We start from the raw sequence: 27,264 nt of genomic DNA, 5'->3' as shown, positions 1-27,264 counted from the left end.
AGTTATAGATCTTACTGTTATGAACAGCCTGTTTGAACCTAACACAATATAAATACAACAGAATCTAACACAATATAAATACAACAAACTGGTCAGCTGAAGATAATTATTTCATAGCAAAATAACAGTTACCAATTAAATGGTTTCAAAAGTTGAATGGAATTAGGATGAAATGAAACCAAAGAAAATTTCCAGAAAAGTTTAGGCAGACAGGGTGAGATGCTTAAGGTCACAAAAGCTAACCATTCCCCAAACTATTATTTCTATACAGAAGTCACTGGAACACTCATTATAAACAAAATAAGCTGGGTCTTGGATAGCTATGTATTAAGAAATAAAAATCATACAAAAGCCTAATATTAAAATAAAACTTGAGGCCAGACACAGTGGCTCTGTATCTATAATCCCAACACTTTGGAAGGAGGAGGGAGGATTGCTTGAGGCCAGAACTCTGAGGCTGCAGTGAGGTATGATCTTGCCACTGCACTCCAGCCTGGGCAACAGAGTGAGACCCTGTCTTTAAAAAGACTTATTTATTTCAATTCCTGCTAATCAAGGCAGAATATCTTTGTCAAGGTATGGAGATATTTTTACACAGAGTCAGTTATTATACAAACAAGGGCAAAAAAACAAGAAGAATGCTAAGTTGCTGCTTCTGAAGTATAAAATCTAGGGGATTTCAGATTTGGCTCCAAGGAGTTTATTTGGTCTTTGATTATCTTTTTTCTCGCTGTGCTGTAGCACTTCCCCTGTCCGCTCAGCTGGGGAATGGAATGGGTGAGACCTGGAAAAGGTCTAACTATATTTTGTTAAATTTTCCCAAGTGAGGATTGCACCAGCAATGGCTCCCAAGATCTTAATTCTGCCCACCAAATAATGTCTCTTATATTAAGTTACTCTACAGTTCCTAAAAGGCCACTAGTAGACTACTGCCAAATGCAATACTCAATTCAACCAACATTCCAAGTAACAGCTAACACACTGTACCTATCATGTGTTCTCAAAAACTCTATGAGGTTGTGACTAATAATTTATCCATTTTAATGATAAGGACACTGAGGCATAGAGAAGTTGCCCAATATTATCCAACTAGTAATAGAGAAAGAGATCTGAAGGTAGGCAGAACAGCTCCAGAGTCTACTATTATCTAATTGGTTATATGGCAAACATCCATTAACCTAGAACTCTCATAAAGGAGTAATAATTACTAATTTCAACTTTGAACACGGTTTATTATTATTATTTAACCAACTCATTCATTAAAATCCAACCTAAAAGTTAGCCCTTCAAAAGTTTTTTTTCTAAGTCTCTCAGGCAGAATTCATGACATCACTAGATTTCAAAGTTAGTAACATCAGAAAGTCAGTTAGCAAAAAGCCTTGAATAATTCAAAACTCATTTGCTGTATCAACCCTATTTTAAATCTGTCTATGTACTTCACTAACGCCCTGGATTTAATTTTTGAACACCCTATAACTATCCCCCAACCAGCACCCACGTATAAAAAGCTTATTTAAAAAAAAAAAAAAAACAGCAAATAAAAACACTAGGTTCTGTTTTGTAACCCAGTTCATTTTTGTCCTTGGATAAAAATTCAAGTCAAATGAAATATGTCTGGATGAGTTCTCCTGGTTATCCTGTGTAATTTATTAAGTTGGAGAAAAGATACGTGGGGGTGTGTGTGTGTGTGTGTATATATATATAAATGTGTATATATATATGTATATGTATATACATGTATGTATGTATGTGTCTATATATATGTTTATACAAACTTAAACAAATTCAACATGTATAATTTAAACTGCATTATGACTTCATTTTAAAAATGCATTTCCAAGGAAAAAAAAGAAAAGAAACTGCCATTTCTGGCCAGTAGAGGAATGTAAGATTAAAAATTGGGACATCTGGTTTCCATGCGTTGAGGTTAAGAAGCTATTAACTAGCCCAATAAAATTAAATTGATTGCTAAATTTGAGTCCAATTTCTCACATAAGGAGAATTATTAGCTACTGACAACATTAACTTACTTTCCATTCCTACCTACTATCCCTCAAACAAAAGGAGTGTAGGGGAGTTGGAGAGAGCCACTTTACACATAAAAATTTTAAGACTGTAAACTTTCTTCAATACAGGCCTAGAATGGAATATGAATGACTATACATGGCAGAACTGTATTAATCCTGTTTGGAACCGTTCACTGTTAAATAACTTCTTTAAATGCAAAAAAGTTTCAGAATGAAAATATATTCTTTCTCCTTAAATTAAAAAGCATCTAGTAAGTAATTCAAGGTTGGCAATAATATCTACTATTTAGTTACCCATTTCCCATATATTTGAGTTTTCTTATTGGATCCTTCACAGACTCAGTGTGAAGACAGTCAAACCTGCTCCTCATTTCTAAATATCAGCACAGTATCTGAATCACATATCTTAAGAATACATTCTCCCTTCCAATGGTAAGATTTGAGGCATTCCTTTCTCTTAGCAATCCTTAAAATAGAGACGACAAATTAGGGTTACCAAATGACCCAGTTTGCCCGAGATAAAGGATTTCCTGGAACATAAGATGGTAAGTGCTAAACCAAAAACAGGTACAAAGCAAATTGGGTCGACTGATCAAACTATCACAAACTCAAATCCCTTCGAGAGCCAAGCCATGGTAACTAACATCTGTGAGTGGACAAGTGAATGGGTAACTGCAAAGCACATGTCCCAGTCTAATGAGCAGTGTTTATTTCCATCTTTGGCTTAGAGAAGTTACTGAACCCATCTCATCCCAAACCTATGCTGACTTAATATTTTATTCATTTGTTTGATATTAATTATGAAGCATCACATGCCTTCATCAGCTTGATGTATTGGGTATCTGAGAAATCCAAGCAGTTTCATAAAGATTATACTAGACAAAACTCTCTCCATGAGGATCCCTAAACTTCAGTTCTATAGATAGCAAAAATTAAGTATAATGAACCACAGTCAAACACTGCTGTACCAACCCCTACTGGTTTCCGCTCTCTAAAGTATTACACCACCACTGCCAAGAAGTAGGGAAATAAATCACTGGGTTCTCAAGCTGGCCATGTTCCAAAGTTATTGCCCAGTTCTCAATTGCAAGGTAATGATGGAACAATGGGCCTTGTGACACAAGCTTTTTCCTCTGCCAGTTAGATACTTACACTCTCTATTCCTCTGGCCAATTCAAAGAGAAGTGCCAAAGATTCACCAGCAGCTATTCTCATGTTTACATCGTCACAAGAGAGGAGGCTTGGAAGCTTATGGAAATGCCTAAAAAATAGTTAGTCATTACTATGTGAATACAACCAATTATGTCCACTAAATGTTGCTTTTATAAAATATGAAACTAAAAATACATACATCTCAAGCTTTTTCTTCACTTCATTGATTGGGCATATGGTCAGCAGTAGTGTCCATGCAAGAAGAGAGCTGATATGAAGCACTGTATTAGGAGTGCTGCAAATAACAGTAGTGTCTTTCTCTTTGAGATAGGATTTAGTGAAGATATTTTCCAAACATTCCAGAGTTGAGTATAGTTCCTAATGCATAAGAATATGAAGTAAGATAACCATCTTAAATTAGAAATAACTGCAGATAACTAGAATCAAAGGTTTTTTACTTACAGTAATGTCATCTGTGGCAATAAAACAGCAAACACCAAAGCAAGTTGCACACTAAAAAAAAATATATATATATAGACATTAATGATTTTATTTCTTATTAATTCTACATCTTCCTGCTTTTATAATTCAACGTGAAAATGTTCTCAGCAGCATAATATATTAGGTCCCAAGCATTATACATAAAAGAGGTGAGGAGAGAAAGAATATTGAACTAAGATCAAAGGAAGTGCGTTTCAGCTCAAGCTCTGCTACTAAATTCACAGCATGACTTTAACAAAGTGATTCTGTTCCTCTTCGGTCTTCTTTTATTGATCCATAAAATCAAAAGCATGCAAAAGAATTACATAATTTCTGAAACAATTGCAGCTCCATAATCTATTATTTAAATTATTGAATCATTTTTATGAGTCTATGTCAGTAAAGCATTCTGAAAGGGTGAACTATCCCCTTGTTTCCTTTCTGTATGCTTTACAGGTGCTTACTAGATCATTAAACTTCAACTGTAATTCAAAGATAGAAAGCTTAGACATATGAGCTAAAGAAGCCTACCCTCTATCAAAAGGCCTTTAAAACACATTACAATTCCATTGGTTTTTAAGCTGTTAAAACTATATTCTTTTGTTCTTATGAAGACTCTACTATGAAAACTTCTAAAAGAAATCAGCTTTCAAGAAATAAGCACACAGGAGCAGAAATTTCATAAAATGTAAATAATTGTCTTCAAACTTCCCACCTAATTAATTAATTAATCCCATTAACTCAGATTTCACTTATTCTGGATTATGCTGAAAAGAGGCTGGGAATCATATAATTGCCTTTTGTTTGGGGAGGGGAAGGGCTAAACAAAAGTGAGTATAGTATATGATTACAAAGGTAAAGCTTATCGAATAAAACATACTCAGAACACAACACTTACACAAGCCATCTACTTGCAACATAAACAGAAGCCTTCAATTCTCAGAACATTTGTTTTAACAAATTAATCCATATAAAAATAGAATTTGTAATCTGAGATTTTATTATTCTCCATTTCCCCTTTCTCCACATTTTGTCACTAAAATTCCCTCATGTTGTTCTAAGCATTACTAAAGCTTTAAGTCTTTAAAGTCACCATTGGTATCAGGCCCAGGTTTTAGCCAGTTCTGTTCCAGTACTATGAGGATATCTGTGATATTAATCTGCTTGGTATCACTATTTTATTGTCATTATATCATCCTAGTAAAAACTGGACACGGTTAAAATCTAAAAGTAGCCTAAGCATTAAAGGAAATTTTCAATCCATAATCCCTACTGCTAAGCAAGCAGCAGAAGCAAGGCTACATCGTTCCTTTTGATGACTCTAAGAAAAACAGCCAATTAAAGAACTAGGACTAGCTGGGTGCGGAGGCTCACACCCATAATCTCAACACTTTTGAGAGACCAAGGCAGGAGGATCACTTGAGCCCAGGAGCTCAAGGCCAGCCTGGGCAATACAGCAAGACCCATCTCTACAAAATATTAAAAGTGAGCCAGACATGGTGGTACATGCCTATAGTCCCAGCTACTTAGGAGGCTGAGGCAGGAGGATAACCTGAGCCCAGGAGGTGGAGGCTGCAGTGAGCCATGATTGTGCTACTGTACTCCAGCCTGGGTAACAGAGTGAGACCTTGTCAAAAAAAAAAAAAAAACCCTAGGACTGCCTCAATTTAATATGGATTCCATCTGCTAAATGGGGAGGCTAAGGTTTTTTAAAAATTCACAGCAACTCGGAAGTATGGGAAAAAAAAGTCTTTAAATGACAAAAAAACTTACATACAATCAAAATTAAGTGACTGCTCCAAAAATCTACCCAGCAGAGTGTTTTCTGTCATTCTAGCATGAAATTATACCAATAGTTCCACATGATTTAAAAGCTGCACATATTCACCCAAAAAGAAGAAAAGAAAAAGTTAAGTAGCAAAAGCTAATTAAATATTTCAGAATTACTAACTACTGGAGGGCACAGAGATTACTATGAAGTTGCCAAACTCCAATTTCTTTGCCTCCAGGGCAAACAGCTAGACTATTCCCAGCCTCCAGGTGGCTGGTAAGCCAAGGAACTAGATGCAAAAGTGATGTGCTCTGGCTGAGTCTGTCACCTAGCTACCCTGGCTGCCATATCGAGAGAACCTAGAGGTGGGCAGAGCTGCAGTGGAGGCCTGGGGTTCCAGCCAATTTACATTGGGTGGTGATGATAAGAAGAAGAAATAAATTTTTACCAAGCTACTTAGACAAAGATTAATGTTACTTACCTTAAGTAACATTATTACTTACCTTAAGTAATACTAACAAGGAAGCTGGATTGGGATAATCAATATTAAAAGTATTAAAATGTTTCAAGCTTAAACTGATTCACTTGTTTAAAAAAACAGCTTAGGATCACATGTTATTTTTCCAAATCCACTAAGACCACCTCAGTGTCTTCTGTTTTCTGTGACACAGTAAAACATCTCCATATGATCACTTGTATCACTTATTACCGCACCAAAAACAAAAAATAAAACCCCCAAAACCCAAAATCTAAAGTCAAGTGTTGCAAGAGGTAAACATCCAACAATTAGAGAATGAAAGCTTTCTCAAATCCCAAAATTAGAAGACTTTCACAAATCAGAATTTCAGAGTTTCCTATGTCTACCCAAATCCATAAGTATAGAATTATCTTTTTTGTTGTTGTTAAAATAGAGTGTGTGGCTTTGTCTCCCAGGCTACAGTTCAGTGGCATGATTATAGCTCACCGCTGCCTCGAACTCCTGGACTTACAAGAACCTCTCTCTTGCCTCAGCCTCTTGAGTAGCTGGTACAGTACTACAGGCGCACCACGTCTGGGTGTCATGAATAGACAGATCTATAAAAGTAAATATCTTATACTTACAGTTTGCCTAGCCTGGATACTAGCTGACCCATCACAAATGATTTTCTTTAGGATTGGTCCAAGAGTTTTCAAAATCTCTTCACTTTCAATTCCAGGGCCCAGCTGAATACAAAGAACAGATGCTAATGCTGCAGCTGCACGTTGCTCATCACTCTTACCTATAAAAGCAGCCAAGATGCAATCACGATAGTCTTTTCAGTAGACTAACTTACTAAGACAGTTATTTCCCAAATTTGATCAATGACAAAATAGCATTTACCATTTTTGAAATCCCATGCTCCAGGCTTTGATGTAAGTTACAAACTTAGGCTAAAGAGCTCAACCTATAGAAACAGACCTCACTCAAATCCTAGATCCCACTTATTAGCCAAATGATCATCAATTAATTACTCTTATTCTCTAAATAGAATTCCTCATCTGTAAAATGGAGATTAGTATCTATCTTAAGGGATTATTTTAACAGTTCAACTAAATGTGTTTCAAGCCAATTTCTGTCTTCAAACTCCTTAATGTACTCATATAAACAGTGCTCAAATTGCCCTTGAATTAATCTCCTAAGCATTTTGGATGTACACAGTCCATCAGGTAAACCTTCAGAGTTTCCCCACCAACATTTTAAAAAATAAATACGGGATTAAAAATAACTCTTTAAAACCATAAAAAATACATTTATTAACTTTTAAAATTTTTTTTTTATTTTTTGAGACAGGGTCTCACTCTGTCGCCCAAGCTGGAATGCAGTGGTGCAAAAAGTACATTTATATAAAGGTACATATAAATTAACTCTTGAGAACTGTATACACCACAAGTGTGGGGCAAATACTGAGCTTAAATTATTACCTGATAAATTAAAAATGTAAAAAATACGCAAACTAAAATGGAATTTTTAAAGGTCATCTAGTCCAAAAACCATTATAGCATATAGTTTGAATGTAAAACACCTTTAATAGAGCCATTGTGTTATCTTTAAAAAGTTGGGTCTGCTATCAACTATACCAATAACAAGATATATCAGCTTAGACCCACCTCAGTTTTCCTAGGCCTTTCTTTATTCTATTCAATTGAAGAGGTGAATTTGATCAAAGGTTTCACTTACAACAAAATTTTTACTCTCAGGTAAAATGAGAAAAATAAGGATATAAAGCTTATTAGTTCATTCAATTTTTTAAAAGTGCATTTCTACATTTTTGGTGCTATAATATTTTGCTAATAAAATAATGATAGTGGAGGATAATTATTTTCATAATGTTCTTACTTGGCTGAATAAGTTGGCAGACACCAAATCTCGTTTTGTTTTGTTTGTTATAATAGAAACCAAGTATCGCTTTGTTGCCCAGGTGGTCTCCAACTCCTGGCTTCCAGCAATCCTCCCACCTCGGTCTCCCAAAGTGCCACAATTACAGATGTGAACCACCATGCCGAGTCACAAGTCTTTTTAAATTTGGTGGTTCCTAAATCTAGTAAGCCTGCTAACACTGGACTTTAAGGTCTGATAAAATTATCTTTAAGATTTCTCTTTGGTCTTAAAAGTTCTATCACTGTAACAATTTGAATTCCAGAATTTCTATTACAAAGTTCTAGAATTCAAGTATTCCAAGGGATATCCTGAAAATGATGTAATTTACAGGTACAATCAATGTTTTATATAAGTGCAAGGGAAAATGAGCTAGATGTCTGACACACACTTTCAAGCTTTTCTGGTATAACAAGAGAATGACCATCACCTCTTCTGATACAAAAAAGGATGATGACAATCTACCCTAATCCTTCTTAGTTTCAAGCTATTTTTTTTGGTTTACGTAATACAAAAACAAAGTTCTAACAAGTCTCATTTTGAGCCATAACAAGATGGTGCACTCCTTGACTATTAGAAAATTTTAAGAGTGGGCCAGTGTTCCAGTGCTATTACTAAATGTTACTGAAAAGAAGATAACACACTCCTTATTAGTTCTACGTCTGTGACTCAAAAATAAGGGCATTACCTTTTTTCAGGCAGCGTTCAATGCTATCAGTTAAAGTCATTCTTCTTTCCAGAATAAATTCATACAGCATTTTTGAAGCCAGTGCATTTTTAATACCTTCAAGAGCTGCTTGCCTTGTCTTCGCACTATTTAACACCCAATGTAAGAGAAAGAAGATCCAGTTGGAGTATACAATAAATAACTTTTTAAAATCTTATTTCCTTCTAAACTTTATCTATGTATAGATTTTTAAAATCTAATTCTCATCAAGCTCTAACCATTTGTCAATAATATAATTTCGATCTATGACTCACCTTATTACACAAAACACTTAAGGCTGCTTTATATCATGGCATTTTTCTTAGTTTGATAGCCACAACTTTAAATGCCTACATAATATTTTATCATTTCAATGTACAAGTATAGTTTTAATGTAGTTTTCCTATATTACATATTTAAGTAAATTTACACTTTTTTTAAAACTATAAAAGTCTAGAATTGCATCTTCAGGGCTTTTTAATTCTATTAAGGTCAGTTCTGAAGCTATAGTGAAGAAAAACAATCTAGCTTTGACATTTTTTCATATCATAACATTAGTGGACAAGCAGCTTAAAGCAAGGTTTCGTTATCATTTCTAGTTGAAGATTAACTTTTAATTCAACAAATTCATTTCTATTACAATCAAATACAGCTATGTATGTGCTATTATGCTAGAATAATGACTAATCTGACTCAATCTAAATTCTAATGGCACGTTACTACCCACATTAAAGTCCAACGGAATAAGAAACATCCAAAGTAACAAATTAACCTTTAGGAAAAATATATTGCTATTATCTGAGAGCTGCACAAATTATATACATGTAAGGTAACTGATTAGAAGCACACAGAATAATCATTTCTCTTAGCTTTTGACTAAGATCAAGCATAGACTCACACAGAATGGAGTTTCCAGTATTGCCTACCTCTTATCCAGGGTTAGGTCAATTAATCCCTTCAACTTGTACTCTAGGTCTTCTTGAGTTCCTTCCTCATCAAGGACTTCTGGTCCTAAGAAATAATATAAAACAGCCATCGTAATTTAAAAGAAAAAAAACAGGGAATAATAGTATACTTTAGCTACAAGAATTCCTCCACCTGAAACATTTTATCTAAAGTTGCAAATTTAAATTTAAAACTCATACCATCTTCAGCAAAACTGGAAGGATCGCTATAACCACTGCAGTGGCTCATTGTTTCAATTGATGCATCTTCATCACTAAAAGGCTGAACATTTCGATGCTGGCCACCTATTAGGTAAAAGAGGAAAGAGGTAAATTATTTTATTGCCATATACCTAAATATTTAACTTTGGAATTTTTAAGTTTACTTAAAGAGAAATCCTGTAATAAAACCACAGACTCATTTTATAAAGAGATTTTATCACAAGTGAACATACTTAAATATTCTTAAACTAAGTTCACCTAATTATGTATTTCAAAGCACCAATGATACATCAACTATATGCATCAGTCCTCTAACAAGAGGCATTCTTTTTTTTTTTTTTGAGACAGAACCTCCCTGTCGCCCTGGCTGCAGTGCATGGCACAATCTTGGCTCACTGTAACCTCCACCTCCTGGGTTCGAGCAATTCTCCTGCCTCGGCCTCCTGAGTAGCTGGGATTACAGGCGCACACCACCATGCCTGACAAATTTTTTGTGTATTTTTAGTAGAGACAGGGTTTCACCATGTTGGTTAGGCTGGTCTCGAACTCCTGACCTCGTGATCCACCCACTTCGGCCTCCCAAAGTGCTGAGATTACAGGTGTGAGCCACCGAGCCCAGCCAACGCACTCATTTTTTATGACACAAAAACTGATACAAAGGTGGGCGCGGTGGCTCCCGCCTGTAATCCTAGCACTTTGGGAGGCTGAGGCGGGCAGATCACTTGAGGTCAGGAATTTGAGACCTGCCTGGCCAACATGGTGAATGAAACCCCATCTCTACTAATACAAAAATTAGCCCGGTGTAGTGGTGCGTGCCTGTAGTCCCAGCTACTCGGGAGGCTGAGGCAGAAGAATCGCTTGAGCCTCGGAGGCAGACGTTGCAGTGAGCCAAGATGGTGCCACGGCACTCCAGCCTGGGCGACAGACCAAGACCTTGTCTCAAAAAAAAAAAAAAAAAAAAACTGATATGAAGATGAAATAATTATTTCTACACCATGATTTCAAATCATGAAGACAATGAAAACAGATCCAGAAATAGTGTTGTATCATAGATAATCATAAGAATAAGACAAATATATTTTCCAATGAGAATGGCTGGACTTAGCAAACATGAACTGGTGAATGGGTTTTTAGGTTACACATGTCTTATGTTAAGGGGAATTAAGGAGTTAAGGCAGGGTAGTTTTAAAGACAACTTGAAGTGAGAGAAGACAAAAAAGGCTTGAAATAGAAGTTTTGGTATTTGATATACTATAAAAGCCTATCAGATAAACCACCTTTAAGGGAAAGTTTCTACAATGTGCAAGAGTTTAAAAGTACCAATGCTGGCCGGGTGCGGTGGCTCACACATATAATCCCAGCACTTTGGGAGGCTGAGGCCGGCAGATCACCTGAGGTCAGGAGTTGGAGACCAGCCTGGCCAACATGGCGAAACCCAGTCTCTACTAAAAATACAAAAATTAGCTGGGCCTGGTGGCAGGCACTTGTAATCCCAGCTAATTGGGAGGCTGAGGCAGAGAATCGCTTGAACCCAGGTGGCACAGACTGCAGTGAGCCAAGATAGCACCACTGCACTGCCTGCCTGCGGGACAAGAGTAAAACTCTGTCTCAAAAAAAAAAAAAGTACCGCTGCTGTTACTAAAAAAATAAAATCTTCTTTTTAAAAACTAGACTCTTTCTTTAAACTTCATTAACTTCAGGAATAAATACACAGTCACTTAGGGATTTTGTATTAATAAAAGGACTGCCAAGTCATAAACTACAATTCAGCACTGAGTTAAATTAAGTCCCAAATTCTGCCCCAAAAGTGACCGTGAGTCACCTGATTAACCTCTGAACCTAATTCCCTTTCAGTAAAATCTAAGTTCGTATGTTCAAACGTCACCACCTTAACGGTTTTTTTTTTAATGCTTCAAATTTAAGCCTGTTATTGTTGGGCTGGATTTTTTTTTTTAACGGAGTTGTCTTTTTTAAAATCAAAACAAAGAATTTAGCAGATTTTTAAATTAACACAGCAAGCAAGTGGCCTTCAGATTTGCTTGCGTGGTGCCAAAGTAGTAAAGCATAAAGATTAAGCAATGAAGCCAAAATCTCAAAATTTCTTGGAGTGCTTAGGACAGGAATAAACAAAGACCTATGACATCACACTCTATTTCTGGATCTATCTTCCTCGTTTTTATGACTGAAGTCATGGCGATAGACGAGTGTCATCTGATTAATTTTATTAACATTTATTCACAAGTCAATTCACAGTTTTTCTTTTTCATAGCCTATTTCTAAGAGTATTCCTCCTATGCAGCTCTTACTCTGCTCCCTTAACTCATCAGTATTAATGATTTCTAAGATTCGAGGGAAAGAAAAAAAATACACATATATATGTATCAAGAAAAAGAACCCTGTATGAATGCCTGATATTTAGGTCAAACTCACCCACACGGTGATCCTAAGTACCATTAAAGAGATGGCACTCTAGGCACATAAAGTACTTACTTCTAGAGGGCTTACTAACAAGGTTTTGTTCTTTCTTAAAAATATTCTCTTTAAATTAAGTGCTATGACATACCTGTATAAAAGAAGTCAATTTTATTAGCTTCCTAAAACTCTCCACTAACATAAAAAAAATAAAGAGTTTAAATGGAAAACTCATTAAAGTAATAATGACAATTTGGTTACATAGTGGAGACCTCATTTGAATCCCATTTCTTTTAGATGTCATTTAAAAATACTAGTTGGGTAAGTGGCTTGTTAAGTAAGCAAAAGTTTGTGTAATTTTCCATCTCTTCTACTCAACTATTATTTATTCATTGTTTATTAAACAAGTAAAACATTCACATAGGACCAAGTTAAAGTTTTAAAAAGTAAATCTCACCCCCATACCTTTCCCCAGCTCCACTTCTGAGGTAACCACAGTTAACAAGTTCTAGCACACACTTCCAAAGATATTCAAAGCATGTATTGTGTTATAAATTAATCAAAGAATTATTTTCCACTTGTTTACATATGCTAAAATTCAGTGGTGAAATGGATCTTTTCTACTAAAATAGTGAAAAGGTAGCAGCAATAAAGCTGATGAAAGGTCACAAATGAGCCCTGAGGCAAAATTTAAAAGGCAATCCCCATACAGCCACCAGAGGCCTGTATAGGTACTATAAGCACAAAGAGGGAAGGAGGCTTGCCCAGAAACTTTAGACGGGATTAAAGGTTTGTGCGTGATCTAGGCCATTACTAACATCATTATAACTTTCAAACTTTAGCTTTCAAACTTTTCCATTTCATCAACAAAAGGGTAAAATAATAAAATAAATATCTTCTAGAAAGAATTCAAATGTTTGATTCAGATGAGGAAAAGCTGAAACACAGTGGTAAGAAATATCCTCAGACCAGGCACCGTCCCAGCATTGTGGGAGGCTGAGGCAGGAAGATCCCTGGGGACGAGGGACTCGTGACCAGCCTGGCCAACATAGACCTTGTCTCTACAAAAAATGTAAAAAATAGCCAGGAATGGTGTCACATGCCTGTAGTCCTAGCTACAGGAGGCTGAGGAGGGAGAGCTGCTTGAGCCCAGGAGTTAAGAGGTTGCAGTGAGCTATGATCACACCACACCGCACTCCAGCCTGGGCGACAGAGCCAGACTCCCTCTTTCCCTTAAAAAAAAAAAAAAAGTATCCTCAATTCACATAGAGCAACCAGAGGCCACAATAAACTAATTACATATTTTACATCTTGATAAAGAATGAATTTCATCAACATGGAGAGCATTCAAAATAAAGAGGCACCTAAAAAATGTAAAAAATTGCTGTTTTAAGAATCCCTCCCTATGGTCAATTACTAAATGTTTAATACATGATCACGAGTTTTTGAGCTTTTTTAAATGCCAGTTTCCAATAACCTTTAACAACATAACCCCATATTTACTTTTCTTGTGAACAAAGGCATATCATTCTGAGTGGCAGCCGTGGCGGAGGGGCAACTGTGTCCAAAAATACCTGATGGCTAATAGTTCCAGTGTGATAACGTCGGAGAATACTCCAATATTTAACTCCTGTTTAAATTTCTAAATAAAATATTACCCAGGTTATTTAATACTCGATTTGAGTTTATTGGGGTCTCTCCTAGAAGGGCCTTCCAATTCCAATTGGAATCCTTTTTCTTAACCATATAATAAGTAGAAAACCATAAATTCAGTTAAGCACCTACTCATCCCACCCAGGAAAAGTTTCAACTTCGTAGCGAGGGCACAATAACCTCAACTTTTAGCCAACTGCAACCTAAGCTCCTCACTACCCTGCCTCTCTGTGGCTCACTGCAGACAACATATAGAATGCAGCACAAAGGAGAACGCGTTTCTTCCCCCCGTGAGCAGAAGGTCGCCTCGGGTGGTCGCAGAGGTCCTAGAGGTTCAGGGCTTCTGCAGGTGCCAGTTAGGGGAAGGAGCACAGCCTAGGGGGGAGAAAGTGGTCCCCCCGCCTCCGACGCCTTCCCCTGGCCAGGTGGACATGCGAGACGGAAAGCTTCCCCGGCGCCTCTGCGTCACCCCGGGCCCACCGCGCAAGGCCCAGGCCGCGTGACGCAAGAGCCCGTCCAAACCCGCCGGACGTTTGGCATCCCAGGAGCTCCATGTTGGAGCCAGGGTGTCAAAGGCGGCCAGTGACTGCACGGACTCAACTCCCCGTTCTTCCCCACCCGTGGTCGGGGAGAGATCGGGCGAGATCGCCGCCGAGAAAGGAACTCTGACAATGGTTCCTTTCCCGCCCAGCTCCCGGTCAGCCCCTGTCCCGACACACTCTCAGGCCCAAGGACCCGTTCCTCCCTGCCCCCCACGGCCGGTGCCCAAGAGTCCGGTTCGCACGCCAGATCTAAATCGCGCGAGGAGCAGCGCCTAGGGCACGCTGGGAATTGTAGTTCAGTAGCCAAACCACGCACCCTGGAAATGCAAATGTGTACATCAGAAAAAGAACTACAACTCCCACCGTGCCCAAGCATGGAAGACTCGCCAGCCTGGCCGGCAACCGGGATGCCGGCAGCGGGGATACCCCTTACCTGCTGTCGCCGCCGTCGCTGCGGCTGCTCCTGACCCGCCGCCGCCAGCACTGCCACCGCGGTGGGGAGTGTTCCGCTTCTTGTTCTTCGGCATCGTGGGACGCCTGGTGCCGCCCAGAGTCGGAGCTTAGCGAGGATCAGCCGATGGAGCTGCACTTTTTACTCGTGCGTCTGTGCGGCGGGCGGCTGAGAGGCGAGTCTTCGGCTAACAACGGAGTCGAGAAGCGGCGGGGGTAAGAGTGGGCGGTGGCGGCAGCAGAAATCCCCGTGAAGAGCTGTGATCGAAAACGATACATGTTTCTCTCTAGCGCGGGAGCTAAGGCGGGGCAGGGGAGGCCACGACGCCTTAAGTAGCAATACCGCCACCTGACGTCACTCTGTGGGCGGGGCTTGAGCGCTTCCCAGCCAATCCCTGCACACCTCCCCACTGTACTCCTCCGTCGGGCGGGGCGCGGATCCTGCCTACAAATCCCATGCGGCCAGTCTTCCGTCCGCGCCCAGGGAGCCTGTCTTCGTGGCCTCACTGAATTCTGGGAAACGTAGTAAGGCTGGGGCCGGGGCCTCCTCCCGGCCGTCTCTTCCCAACGGGCTTTTCTGCCCACTTGCTTTTTTCTTGGTGACCCCACCCCTGCCTCGGCGCGCCCCCGCCTTGGAACTGGGTGAGGTAGGCACCGGCGATGCACAGTGGGGCGAGTATGCCCTATGACGAGAGTCGGCTTCCAGCTGGCAGCTATGCAATCACCTTTGCTTCTCTTTCTCCGGAGGCTGGTGTTCTCCTTAACCTTTCCCCTACTTCCCTGCGGCACCTGCCAGGCACGCAGCCTTACCTCTCCTGGGTAACATTTCCATGGTTTTAGTTTTAACTAGTTCCATGAACTACTTAAGCCATCATCAGTACTGTACCTGTAATTGGACCGTGGTTCAGGGTTATGTGCCCCCCATCCCTCCCCCCAAAAAAAGGGATGCTTTCGTCTACTTAGTTGTGGAGTTCGTGTATATCTCAGATTCTAGACTAGGAATATATGACGATTCAGCGTTGTGGGTTTCTATACAAGAATGTGTCCCTTGACAATACTACCTGCCAGTTCTGAGAACTTCACAGCTGGTAAAACAAACACGAGTTATACAGATCAATAATCGCAGTGCTGCCTTTTTTCTCAAGGCACTCCTAGATCTCTGTCTTCCTTGTTAGGACATTTGTCTAGTATTTAGAGCCTGTTATTAGGTTCATATACTATGCTTATGACAGATCAAAGTCCCTGACTCACCTCAATGTAGGTGAGTCATCCGCCACTCCACCTCTCAGCTGAGCTCTATTCTTCTATTTTCAATTGCCTGTAGCACATTTCCACCAGAATGTTCCACTTGTGCCTCAACCCAACATCTCTGAAACGAATACTATATTTCCTTCTTCCTGTCTTCCCTTTGTTCACTGTACTATTTATTATCCTCCCATATGTTAAATTCCAAAACTCAAATTCATAGTCTTTTTTCCCTTTGATGCACCACCCCCTCCCCACCCGCAAAGCAATTAGTTTTAAAATAGCACTCTTAAATTCCTGTCCTATTCTGTGATCACATGTGACCTCAGTTCATGCCTGGGCATTTTAAGTGATCTCCCAGTCTTTTCATCCATGTTTCATGCACAGTAATGCTGCCAGATTTATTTGTGTGTTCCCTATTTTACGAATCCACCTGCTTTAATAGTTGCTCAAAAACATTCCATGGCTCCCATGACTAACTTTAAATGCCAACCCTTTTAGCCTGGCCCTGACTCCCTTTCCAGCCTCATCTTTCACTGCTTCCTCATACAGTTCTCGTTCTTCAGCCAAACAGGACTGCTTTTCATTTCCAATACACAGCTCTGTTCTCCTACCTCCATTTCCTCATTCATATTCTTTCCTGTTCTTGTAATGCCTTTCCTCCCATCTTCACCTTAAGAAATTTTATCCGCCTTTCAAGATGTAGCTCATGCTGCCACCTTCCTGAAGCCTCCAGCCAGAATTTTCTTCCTCCTCACAACTCTTTGACACTCATCCTAATAATGCCCTAATGGCACTTACTACCTCCCCACATGGCCTACTCAAAGATGCTATTTAATGGGCAACATTTCAGGGTTGCTTTTACTTTGTTTACTTCTGAAGCAGCCAGTAAACTGCACAGAGCACAGAAACCAAATACGGAGGCAGGTTGTGGGGGAGGAAGCAGCTCACACTGACTCCTTGTATCTAGAGGCACACTGCAACTCAGTGACAGGGCCTATACAGAATGAGATGTCTCACAGAATTGTAGACTCAATAACTTTTATAACCCTAGGCTCTTCACCATCCAGAAACAATTTATACTATACATAAGGCAACAGTTTTGCCACTCTGGAGTCACATCACCTAGGCCTAACATCCAGGTTCCAGCCCTGGAAATGTGTGCTTTGCATTTGGGGCAGGGGCTTTTTTTCCAAATCCCTTCACATCCACTTAGTCGTTCTGCGGCAGGCCTGGCCATGGCCCACCACATCATATACGTACTTGTTTTACATTTATTTGTGAACACATCTGTCATCTCATGAAATTATCAGCTTCCCAAGAACAAAAATCTTTTCCTCTTTTTAATTTCTTTTCTTTTTTTCTTACTTTTCTTTCTTTCTTTTTTTTTAAATCTACAGGCCCAGGAACTTGAAAAAATCTTGCTGTATCCCTCATGGCACAAAAGGAAGTGTTACATTTGAAATTGAAATTATAGTTAGTATATATATAGTTAAATGAACATTTAAGAAATAATCGTTGACTAGATTTTTCTGGATCAAGGAAAGGGAGAAACTTATGTATCACTACATACATACATTCTGGATCAAGGAAAGGGAGAAACTACTTATCACTACAAACATGAAGTACAGCCTTCAGTATAATGAATTCTGAGAGATACTGTACTTTTGATAAAATTACCTTACTATAGTTTTATGCCTGCAGTTTAGCTCCAGACCAGTGCAAACATCACAAAGATTTAGCCCACCTCCTCATGGGACAGTGGTCTTCAGCTCCACATACTATTTTGCAATATGTTTAAAGAAATTAGAAGACTCCAAACATCAAGTCACTAAATGCTTACAAATACCAGAAAGGAAGGGGAAGCACGAAAGGGAACAGGAAAAAGGGCTTTCTCCAGACTTTGCCTTTTTCTTCAGGAAAGATCACACTCCCTAGAAACTTCCACCTACATGTTGACCAGAACTGTGTCACAGGATGATCCCTAGCTGCAAGGAAGTTTAGAACACAAGTATTTTTGTTTGGGCTCATTCGCAAACAAAATTGAGGTTCTGTTGATAAGAATGAAGGGGAAACCATGGATATAAGGTAGACAAATAGCAATGTCTGCCTCATATATCAGGAGGCAAAATACTCTCATGCTCTAATAAATAAATATCACATATTTGTTACCAACATGACATTATGTGCTGCCTCAACATTTAAGTCATTGTAAAATATATTCTCCTCTTACAAAACAACTTAGTTTAACATTCCATCGAACAGAAATCACCATCAGGGTAAGTATACTCAAATGTTGCAAAAATAAATCTTACATTAATCAGAATTTAGGGGCACACCTGAGAAGAGTTCTAAGTTCTCATTGATGACTTTGATTCAAGAACAAGTAATAAAGATAAGATTCAGTATTCATACCTTCCTTGAAGGCATAAACATGAAAGGTTTTCTTTGAATGACTTTAGTCATGGCCTCCTTGGGATTCTCTGCATAGCACTGAGCAGAAATAATACCTCCCAGATCCTCCATGTAGGGCTTGTCAGAATCTGTTTCTTGCCTGTATCTCCCAAATCACTTCTCTCATCACCTAACACAGTCCCTTTCCTAATGCCATATCAAACTCTTAGCAGGTCTCTGAGCTCACCACTCTCAAGCTTCCAGGCCTTACCTAGGTTTGGCACCTACCTCTCTCTCCATATTGCATCTCCTGCCCCTCTTTTCATCCACTGCATTTCAGCCACACTGGTCTTTGCCAACTTAAAAACACAAAGTTCATTCCCCACTTAAGACTTGCAACAGCTCCTCCCTCTGCCTGATATGATCAACCCGAGCTTCTCACACTTGCCATTCAGATCTGAGCTTAAATGACACCTACCTGAAGAGGCCTTCCTACTCTCCCACTCTTTCACTCTCCATTCTACGGTCGCATCCTCACCCCACCTACCACCAGCACCTCCACCCTGCTTATATTCTCCCAAAGTACATCGCACTACTTAATATTTTTTTGGCCCAATTATTTTTTGTCTCTTCTACTAGAATGTTAGAATTACAAGAAAGAGATCCTGTCTGTTTTATTCACTGTTGTATCTTCAGTACTGGAACAGTACGTGGCACTTAGATATTCAATTATTTTTTACTGAATGTTTACACCACTCCTGAGAAGAATAAGCGTAAGCGAAAGAAGGTGAAGCTGGCTGTCCTGAAATACTGTAAGGTGGATGAGAATGGCAAAATAAGTCGCCTTCATCTAGAGTGCTCTTCAGATGAATGTGGTACTGGAGCGTTTATGGCCAGCCACTTTGACAGACATTATTGTGACAAATGTCTCATTGCTTCAGCAAACCAGAAGACAATTAATTGTGTATGAGTTAATAAAAGACATGAACTAACAAAACACATTTACTGAATGAATAAATGTATTAATAATTAAATGTCACTCCTCTGCCTAGAACATCCTTCCCCACGATCTCCCCACCATCCTTTAAGTTACTGATCCTGGGTCACTAATCCTGGGCCCACCAACTTGTCTGATTTAAATGTCTTTCTTTTTTGTTCTTGTAGTGCCTTCTTTAGACTAGCATTAATTATATGTATTGTAGGGGTTTTTTACTTCTTTTTTTAAATATGTATTGTAGTTCTTGATTACTTGTCTGTTTTGCCCTCAGACATGAGATACAAGCTACATGCTACATGTGGGCAAAGCCCAGTTTTGTCACTTCTGAAACACACATGTAGCACCTTTGTGCAAATTAGAAACAGAACACCAAGTCTGATGAGTGTTTATGGGCTGGAATCCAGTCACCAATCTCTCTTCAGCAGGGAACAACCTATACATCTGTACATAGTGGCCCAGTAGACAATAACTGTATTTTTAATTGAATGAGGGAGTCAATTTCCTCTGTATTTTAGCAGTTTTCTTAAAAGCAAAGGAACTAATGTGGGGAAAAGGATGAGGCTAACATTTATTGGAAGTCCACACTGCCACTGTTCTAGACTGTTTTCACACCTCTCATGTAATTCTTACAACAAGCCTACGCAGAAAAGATTAGTTTTACCATTTTGTGGATGAAGAAATGAGCTTAGAGAGATTTTGCAACTTCCCCAAGGTCGTACCATTGGTAAACAGTGAGTCTGTTGTGATGAAAGCCTAGGCCGGCCGGGCGGGGTAACTCACACCTGTAATCCTAGCACTCTGGGAGGCCAAGGTGGGCGGATCACAAGGTCAGGAGATCAAGACCATCCTGGCTAACACGGTGAAACCCCGTCTCTACTAAAAATATAAAAAATTAGCCGGGCGTGGTGGCGGGCGCCTGTAGTCCCAGCTACTCGGGAGGCTGAGGCAGGAGAATGGCATGAACTCGGGAGGCAGAGCTTGCAGTGAGCCGAGATTGCGCCACTGCACTCCAGCCTGGGCGACAGAGCGAGACCCTGTCTCAAAAAAAAAAAAAAAAAAAAGAAAGCCTAGGCCTATCTGATTCCAAGTTTGCTTCTGGCTGGCTTTGGCCACATGGGAACCTGAGTGCTTGTTCCTAGGAGTCATGGGTTTTCTTGTTTGCTTTTTTATAATTTCAACTTTTATTTTAGATTCAGGGTATAGTGTACAGGTTTGTTACATGGTTATATTGCATGATGCTGAGGTTTGGGATATGAATGATCACGTCACCTAGGTAGTGAGCATAGCACCCAGTAGTTTTTCAACTCTTTCCCCCTCCATCCCTCCCGCCTCTAGTAGTCCCCAGTGTCACTGTTGCTTTTTTATGTCCAGAGTCATGGGTTTTATTTGCAATCCTGCGAGAAAAGGCCCGTTGAAGTTAAATTTTGCCTTGTTCCCCTTTTTTTTTAGAGTCTCTTCACCCCTAGTATCAGTATACAGGGGACATTCAGTTGTTGACTGCCTGATGAATGTTTGCCAGTATAAGTTTTTTCTGATATTTCTAAAGCTTTAGCAGAACTTTATTATTAAATAGTAATGTTATTCCATCAAATAATTTTTTACATGGATTATCACTTGTTATGTTTTAGATTGCATTGTTTTCTTAATATGTTTGCAATTTTTGTTTTATTGCCAAGAATGGTGATAATACAGCATGCTAAATTTGAGATCCCTGTTTGTTAAGAAATGATCGGCGGGCAAATTTAGTTAGAACTCTTTAAGCCTTAAGATTTATTTTGTTTGCTTTTTTCTTTTTGTTGTGTAGAAGATACTTCTTTGTGGTTTTCAGTTTTGAAATTACATACACTTTCTGTAATGAAATTTCTGACAAAAGACAGTAAGTGTTTAACTGTCTTCTAAAATGGGAATGTCGCTTATCTCACAAAGCTGCAGTATTATCAATAATAAAATATGAGACTGTGTTAACAGGGTACTGTGAGCCATAAGTACCATAATACACACAGCCAAACTAGGATAGTTATGACGCATTATGTTGGAAGAAATTTTTATGGCAACAGCATAAGTAGGAATTATCTTTTTGTTGAACATAAAGAATATCAATGGACTTTTCCATTTGGATATCCTGACTCTTCATACCAAACATAACCAAAATCAACTTGTTCTTTACCAACCTCTCTGCATTCTACAACTAGTTTTGTTTTTTTGTTTTTGTTTTTGTTTTTTTGGTGGGGGATGGTGTTTGTTTTTTGGGGTTTTTTGTTTTTTTTTTTTTGAGACAGAGTTTCACTCTTGTCACCCAGGCTAGAGTGCCATGGTGCAATCTCGGTTCACTGCAACCTCCACCTCCCGGGTTCAAGCAATTCTCCTGCCAAAGCCTCCCGAGGGATTACAGGCGTTCACCACCATGCCTGGCTAATTTGTGTATTTTTAGTAAAGACGGGGTTCATCATGTTGCCCAGGCTGGTCTCGAACTCCTGACAAGTGGTCCACACACCTTGACCTCCCAAAGTGCTGGGATTACAGGCATGAGCCACCACACTCGGCGGTTTTTGGGGGGCTTTTTTTGAGATGGGTCTCCCTCTGTCATCCAGGCTGGAGTACAGTGGTGCCATCACAGCTCACTGCAGCCTTGACCTCCTGGGCTCAAGCAATCCTCCCATCTCAGCCTCCTGAGTAGCTGGGATACAGACGCATGTATCCCAGCTAATTTACTTATTTATTTTTGTAGAAATGAGGTCTTGCTGTGTTGCCTAGGCTGGTCTCAAACTCCTGGGCTCAAGCAGTCCTCCCAGCTCAGCCTCCCAAAGTGCTGGGATTACAGGCATGAACCACCACACCCAGTCTACAACCAGTTCTTGTTCCCAGCTTTCTCCGTGTGGTAGTACTAATCTTATGGCCAAAAACCAGAGAATCTTAAATAGTTGAAAATTTCTTAAGGGGTAACCTACTTCAGACTCCTGCCTCACCTGGGAAACCACTGACAACATGATTAAGATCCAAGGCTCTAACTCAGTATTCCAGGGTTCAAGTCCTGGCCATACTATTTGCAATGGATTCTTGAGCAAGTAACTTCACTCTTCCATGCCTTGGTTTCAATGTGATTAATGAAGAAACCAATTTCATGTGGTTGGAATGAGGAATACATGAAACAATACTGGTAAAGTACTTAGCTCAGTACTCAGCACATAGTAAACAATGTTAGTCATTAATATTAGTAAACAGATATTTATCATTTTTTCTTAAACTCTGACAGTGCTAGAACTCACACAACTCTTCAGGGCAGCTCATTCCAACAGTGGATATTTGTCATATTTTGAAAAGTCTCAATCCCTTCAACAAATATTCCTCAGGTGTCCACTATATACCAAGCATGTTCTAGAGCATGAGAACAAAGAGATGACTGAAAACAGTGTTTGTCCTCATAAAGTCCCTAGTCCAGCAACAGAACTCAGTACCAGGTGGCCCGTGGCTGTCCGTCCCTCTCAGCCCATTTGGAGGTGACTCTTGCTTCTCTCTTGATGGATCAGCTTTCACTGCCCACCCCCAGGGACATGACCAAGGAGGTTCCTCCTCTCTACCCCTAAGCAGTGAGTCCATAGGCTCCCTGGAGAGTTCAGTCATCTCTTCTGGAGCAAGTCACCTAGCAGCAGTGAACCTCCATTTCCTTATCTCAAAAATGGGAGTCAATAATCCCTGCCCTATTGATGTCACTGGATTGTCATAAAAATGACATCATTATGTAAAGGTCTTTGTAACCTGCCACGTACTCTATAATGATGAGATACTCCTTATATTAAACCAAAGAAAGAAATGACTCTGCTAAAGTGGAATTTTTGACATCAGTAAGCAAGGGAAGATCTTTTGGCTGGGAGCTGATAAAGTGGTTAAGAGGAGAAATTTACTAAGCCCCAGATCAGACTTATAAGGACAAGACTAGACTGAGTCAACCAGGCCTCCAGCATTGCTCCTAAAAATCTTATTGGTGGCCATATACTGTGCTGGAGGGTCACCGAGTTTTAGATCCAGACAGACAGAACTAGAGTCAAAATGCCTTATCAACCACTTACTAGTTTGGTGACTGTGTGCAAGTTCCTTAATCTAAGCTATATGAATGAGGAATATATGAAACAGTACATGTTAGCCATTAATATTAGTAAGCAGATATTTATCCATTTTTTTCTTAAATTCTGCGAGTGCTAGGAATCACACAACTCTTCAGGGCCGCTAGTTCCAACACTGGATAGTCATCATTTTTGGAAAAGTCTCAGTTCCTTCAACAAACATTCCTCAGGTGTCCACTATATACTAAGCATGTTCTAGAGCATGAGACAAAGGGATGCCTGAAAATAGAGTATTTGGCCTCATAAAGTTCCTAGTCTAGCATGAGAGCTCAGCATTATTTGTAAATCGGATTCTCTCTCCTTGGAATTCAGAATTAGAACTGAGAGACACTCAAAGATTCTGGACTGTCTTCTGAGCAGAGAATAAAAAGTAGCTATCATCTGCCCACCACAGACATGAAAAAACAAGAAAGACAGTTTGCAGAGAGGAGAGAATGAAACAGGACCGTAGAGAGAAGCAGAGACAAGAAATGGATCTTCCCATCTCGTCATGAGCTTCCACTTCCAGGTAGGCAGAACTACCAGAGACTCAATTGAATTCCTGCCTTAGGCTTCCAGGGAACACCCTGAACTTTTTTTTTTTTTTTTTTCTGAGATGGTGTCTTGCCTCTCACCCAGACTGGAGTGTAGTGGTGTGATCACAGCTCACTGAGGTCAGGTAACCCTCCCACCACAGCCTCCAAAACCGTTGGGACTACAGGTGTGCACCACCATGCTCGGCTAATTTTTGTTTTTGTTTTTGTTTTTGTTTTTTTTAAGACAGGATCTCACTCTATTGCCCAGGCTGGAGTGCAGTGGCATGGTGTTGGCTCACTGCAACCTCCATCTCCCAGGTTCAAGCAGTTCTTCTGCCTCAGCCTCCCAAGTAGCTGGGATTACAGGCGCACACCACGAACGCCCAGCTAATTTTTGTGTTTTTCGTAAAGACAGGGTTTCACCATGTTGGCCAGGATGGTCTCAAATCTCTTGACCTCGTGATCCACCCGCCTCAGCCTCCCACCAAAGTGTTGGGATTACAGGCGTGAGCCACCCTGCCTAGCCTAATTTTTGTATTTTTTGTAGAGACGGGGTTTTGCCATGTTTCCAAGGCTGGTCTGGAACTCCTGGACTCACACAGTCCGCCCACCTTGGCCTCCCAAAGTACTGGGATTACAGGGGTGAGCCATTGCACCCAGCCTGAACTTTTAAAATAAATTGTTTCTTATGCTCAAGTTAGGTCCAGTCAGTTTTTGTTTCTTGCAAACTAGGATAGTTTACAGTTTCTCCTTAGCACTCCTCTGTTTTTTTGATTAGTGTCTCTTGGAGTTCCAGAAAACTGTCCAGGCATTTGCAAGCGGGACTTTAAAAGCCTATCTTTTACACTGAGATGAAAGGCAGTAGGAAGTAGGAACAGATTCTCTAACACTTTGGAGGCATGTTAGCAACTTTCTAAATTATGGAGAATGAGTGAACTGCCAAATTTCATTCATCATTACTGATATTTATTGTGAACCAATCCAGCCAAAAGAATTCTGAACAGACACTTTAAAAACCTATGCCAAACTGAATTGACCGTACCAGGCTTATCACATTTAAATATTTATTTAAAATAGTCTTTAAATTATAATTATGTTAATTGTTTTATTAAAATCAAGAGAGAAAACTAACCATTTATCAAACTGCTGAGACTGCTAAAAGATTTATCAGCCTTATATAAATAAGACACACTTAGTAAATATTTTCATTCCATTCAAGAAAGGCTTTTGTGACCGAGTGCCATGGCTCACACCTGTAATCCCAGCATTTTGGGAGGCCAAGGCAGACAGATCACTTGAGGTCAGGAGTTCGAGACTAGCCTAGCCAACATTGGGAAACCCCATCTCTCCTAAAAACACAAAATTAGCTTGGCATGGTGGCGAACGCCTGTAGTCCCAGCTACTCTGGAGGCTGAGGCAGGAGAATTTCTTGAACCCAGGAGGCAGAGGTTGCAGTGAGCCGAGATTGCACCACTGCACTCCAGCCTAGGTGACAGAGCAAGACTGCATCTCAAAAAAAAAAATGGCTTTTGAAATTAATTTGTTGCAGACATCATTGATTTCCTGCCGCAGATCCATCTTACTCTCTTGCTTATTCTCAGAACCCCAATTTTGTTCGGATATCCAACCTCCTTCGAGGGGCCATGTGCTTCAGGGGAAGGCTGGACCCCAGCTCCAGGGGTTGGGTCATAATCGATTCCTCTTTTAATTGATTCCTCTTATAATTGATTCCTCTTATAAATGGTTTATTCTTGGGCACAGAACACAGCTCTAGCCAGTGAGGTGTAAGAGTTGAGGGCTTGAGGGAAAGATTTCTCCTTCCCAAGAGAAATACAAATGAACAGATGGTCTTGTCTTTTTCTGGATGTTGTCATTTGTGAGCATAAAGGCAAACAAAGCTAACTACCAAGAATAGCAAAAGAGAAGGGTTAAAGAACATAGATGAGGTTTTTGAGTCACTGAATTAACCAACAGGCACCACCTACCATCCCCTACCCCTAGACCACTTATGTGATTATAATAAATGCTTTTAATATTTTAAAAAAAATTAAACTTGAGATTTCTGTGGCTTGGGGCTGGAAGCATCTCAACTGATACTGTTACATCTAACAATCTCTTTAAAATGATGATACCATTTGGCAATTTCTAACAGTCTTATATGCATTCAGAAATAAGTAAAAATAATCCCCGAACTATCCCCCTACTTCCCTTAAAAGTCCCATATGTTCCAAGAAAGAAAATGTCTTTGAAATCCTCACTCTTGTCACCTGCTGTTTTGTACATACAATGTACGAACATAGGGCCCTGCCCACTTCATTCCGCCTCCACAGAATTCTGTCCAAGGACACCCTGTTAAAACTGTATTTGGAGAATTTCCTTCCTTCTATGCCCACTATTATTGTGTATGACTGCTTTTTGGGCTTTTTTCACTCTCTTGTTCTTTACCCATCTTTGGCTTCCGGATTAAGAGTTTTCACTTCCCTTAATGGTCCTTAATAGGGTTGTTTGTTACTGTTCTTGCTGTTGTTGTTATTAAGTGGCATCAGAACCTTTTTTAACCGAAACATCTTTCAACGGGAGGAATCCATTTTTCTGTCAACGGTATCCCGGGTGGCTAACTTTCATTATGCTCAGGTCAATGATTCATGAATGGTAGTTTTCCTTCTAAACAAGTGTTGCCATGATGGGTGAGTAATGGTACCTTTGCTATATTCCAAAAACTGAGGGAATAAAACAGACTCCACCCACATGATAATAGGGTTAATTTGACTCTACATATATAGATTGAAGGTTGTTTATTTGTTGGCTTGATTTCCACAGCCTCGTCTTTTTTGGCGAAGGAGGTATCTTCTAGTCTCAAGTTATTTCTACTCACGCATCCATTCAAACAAATTTGCCTCTGTCTCCAGGTTCTGTTTCTTATTATTAATTTTTGGAAACCCTAGGCTGATCAAGGAACTCTCAAAATAGGAAGTGAACCAACAACATTTATACTTATAGCTCTTTATGTGCTTAAGGCAACATTCAGGAATATTCTTTCCCTACCCTTGTTCTCTCAAACTCTGCCTCTTTACCTTGATCTACCTCTCTCCTCACCCCCTGTATTTTTCTCCTCAAAGGCATTCACAGTGCTTCAGTGCCATTTTTATAGCCCTATAAGCTAGAAAACCTGCCTACACGTTTGCTTTTAAATGAGGTAGTACCCTTTGCCAGCTTCACTATTTTCTTTCTTGTGCTA

At 39.8% G+C, this 27,264-nt stretch overlaps 2 protein-coding genes across 6 annotated transcripts in view; both read right to left on the bottom strand.

Annotated features, from left to right (window-relative positions):
- Positions 1-27,264, bottom strand: part of IFRD1 (interferon related developmental regulator 1) — a 57,824-nt gene that overhangs the window by 15,360 nt on the left and 15,200 nt on the right. Inside the window, exons 1-9 of one of the 5 annotated variants that reach the window (XM_063815009.1) lie at positions 14,381-14,555; positions 13,613-13,751; positions 9,677-9,781; positions 9,458-9,542; positions 8,514-8,638; positions 6,532-6,689; positions 3,642-3,692; positions 3,379-3,557; positions 3,180-3,288 (exon numbers count right to left, since the gene is read on the bottom strand). In XM_063815009.1, coding sequence (XP_063671079.1) covers positions 3,180-3,288; positions 3,379-3,557; positions 3,642-3,692; positions 6,532-6,689; positions 8,514-8,638; positions 9,458-9,542; positions 9,677-9,725 — 756 coding nt within the window. In that variant the 5' untranslated portion in view covers positions 9,726-9,781; positions 13,613-13,751; positions 14,381-14,555. Of the gene's footprint in view, positions 1-3,179; positions 3,289-3,378; positions 3,558-3,641; positions 3,693-6,531; positions 6,690-8,513; positions 8,639-9,457; positions 9,543-9,676; positions 9,782-13,612; positions 13,752-13,981; positions 14,556-14,737; positions 15,117-27,264 lie in introns of those variants that run through there. The other 4 variants (XM_063815008.1, XM_001167483.7, XM_016958045.4 and 1 more) reach the window with 4 other exon arrangements.
- On the bottom strand, positions 14,875-15,033 carry LOC129135563 (uncharacterized). Its single transcript, XM_055078606.1, has one exon. The coding sequence runs from the start codon at positions 15,031-15,033 to the stop codon at positions 14,875-14,877; it is 159 nt and encodes a 52-aa protein (XP_054934581.1).

This window comes from Pan troglodytes, chromosome 6 (assembly GCF_028858775.2).
Source record: "Pan troglodytes isolate AG18354 chromosome 6, NHGRI_mPanTro3-v2.0_pri, whole genome shotgun sequence".
NCBI lineage: Eukaryota > Metazoa > Chordata > Mammalia > Primates > Hominidae > Pan > Pan troglodytes.
The sequence above is the reverse complement of the archived record's forward strand: the minus strand, read 5'-3'. Positions and strand labels throughout refer to the sequence as shown.

Excerpts from the sequence above, each read along its gene's own strand:
- LOC129135563 (XM_055078606.1), bottom strand. The coding sequence starts at position 15,033 with ATGTATCGTTTTCGATCACAGCTCTTCACGGGGATTTCTGCTGCCGCC.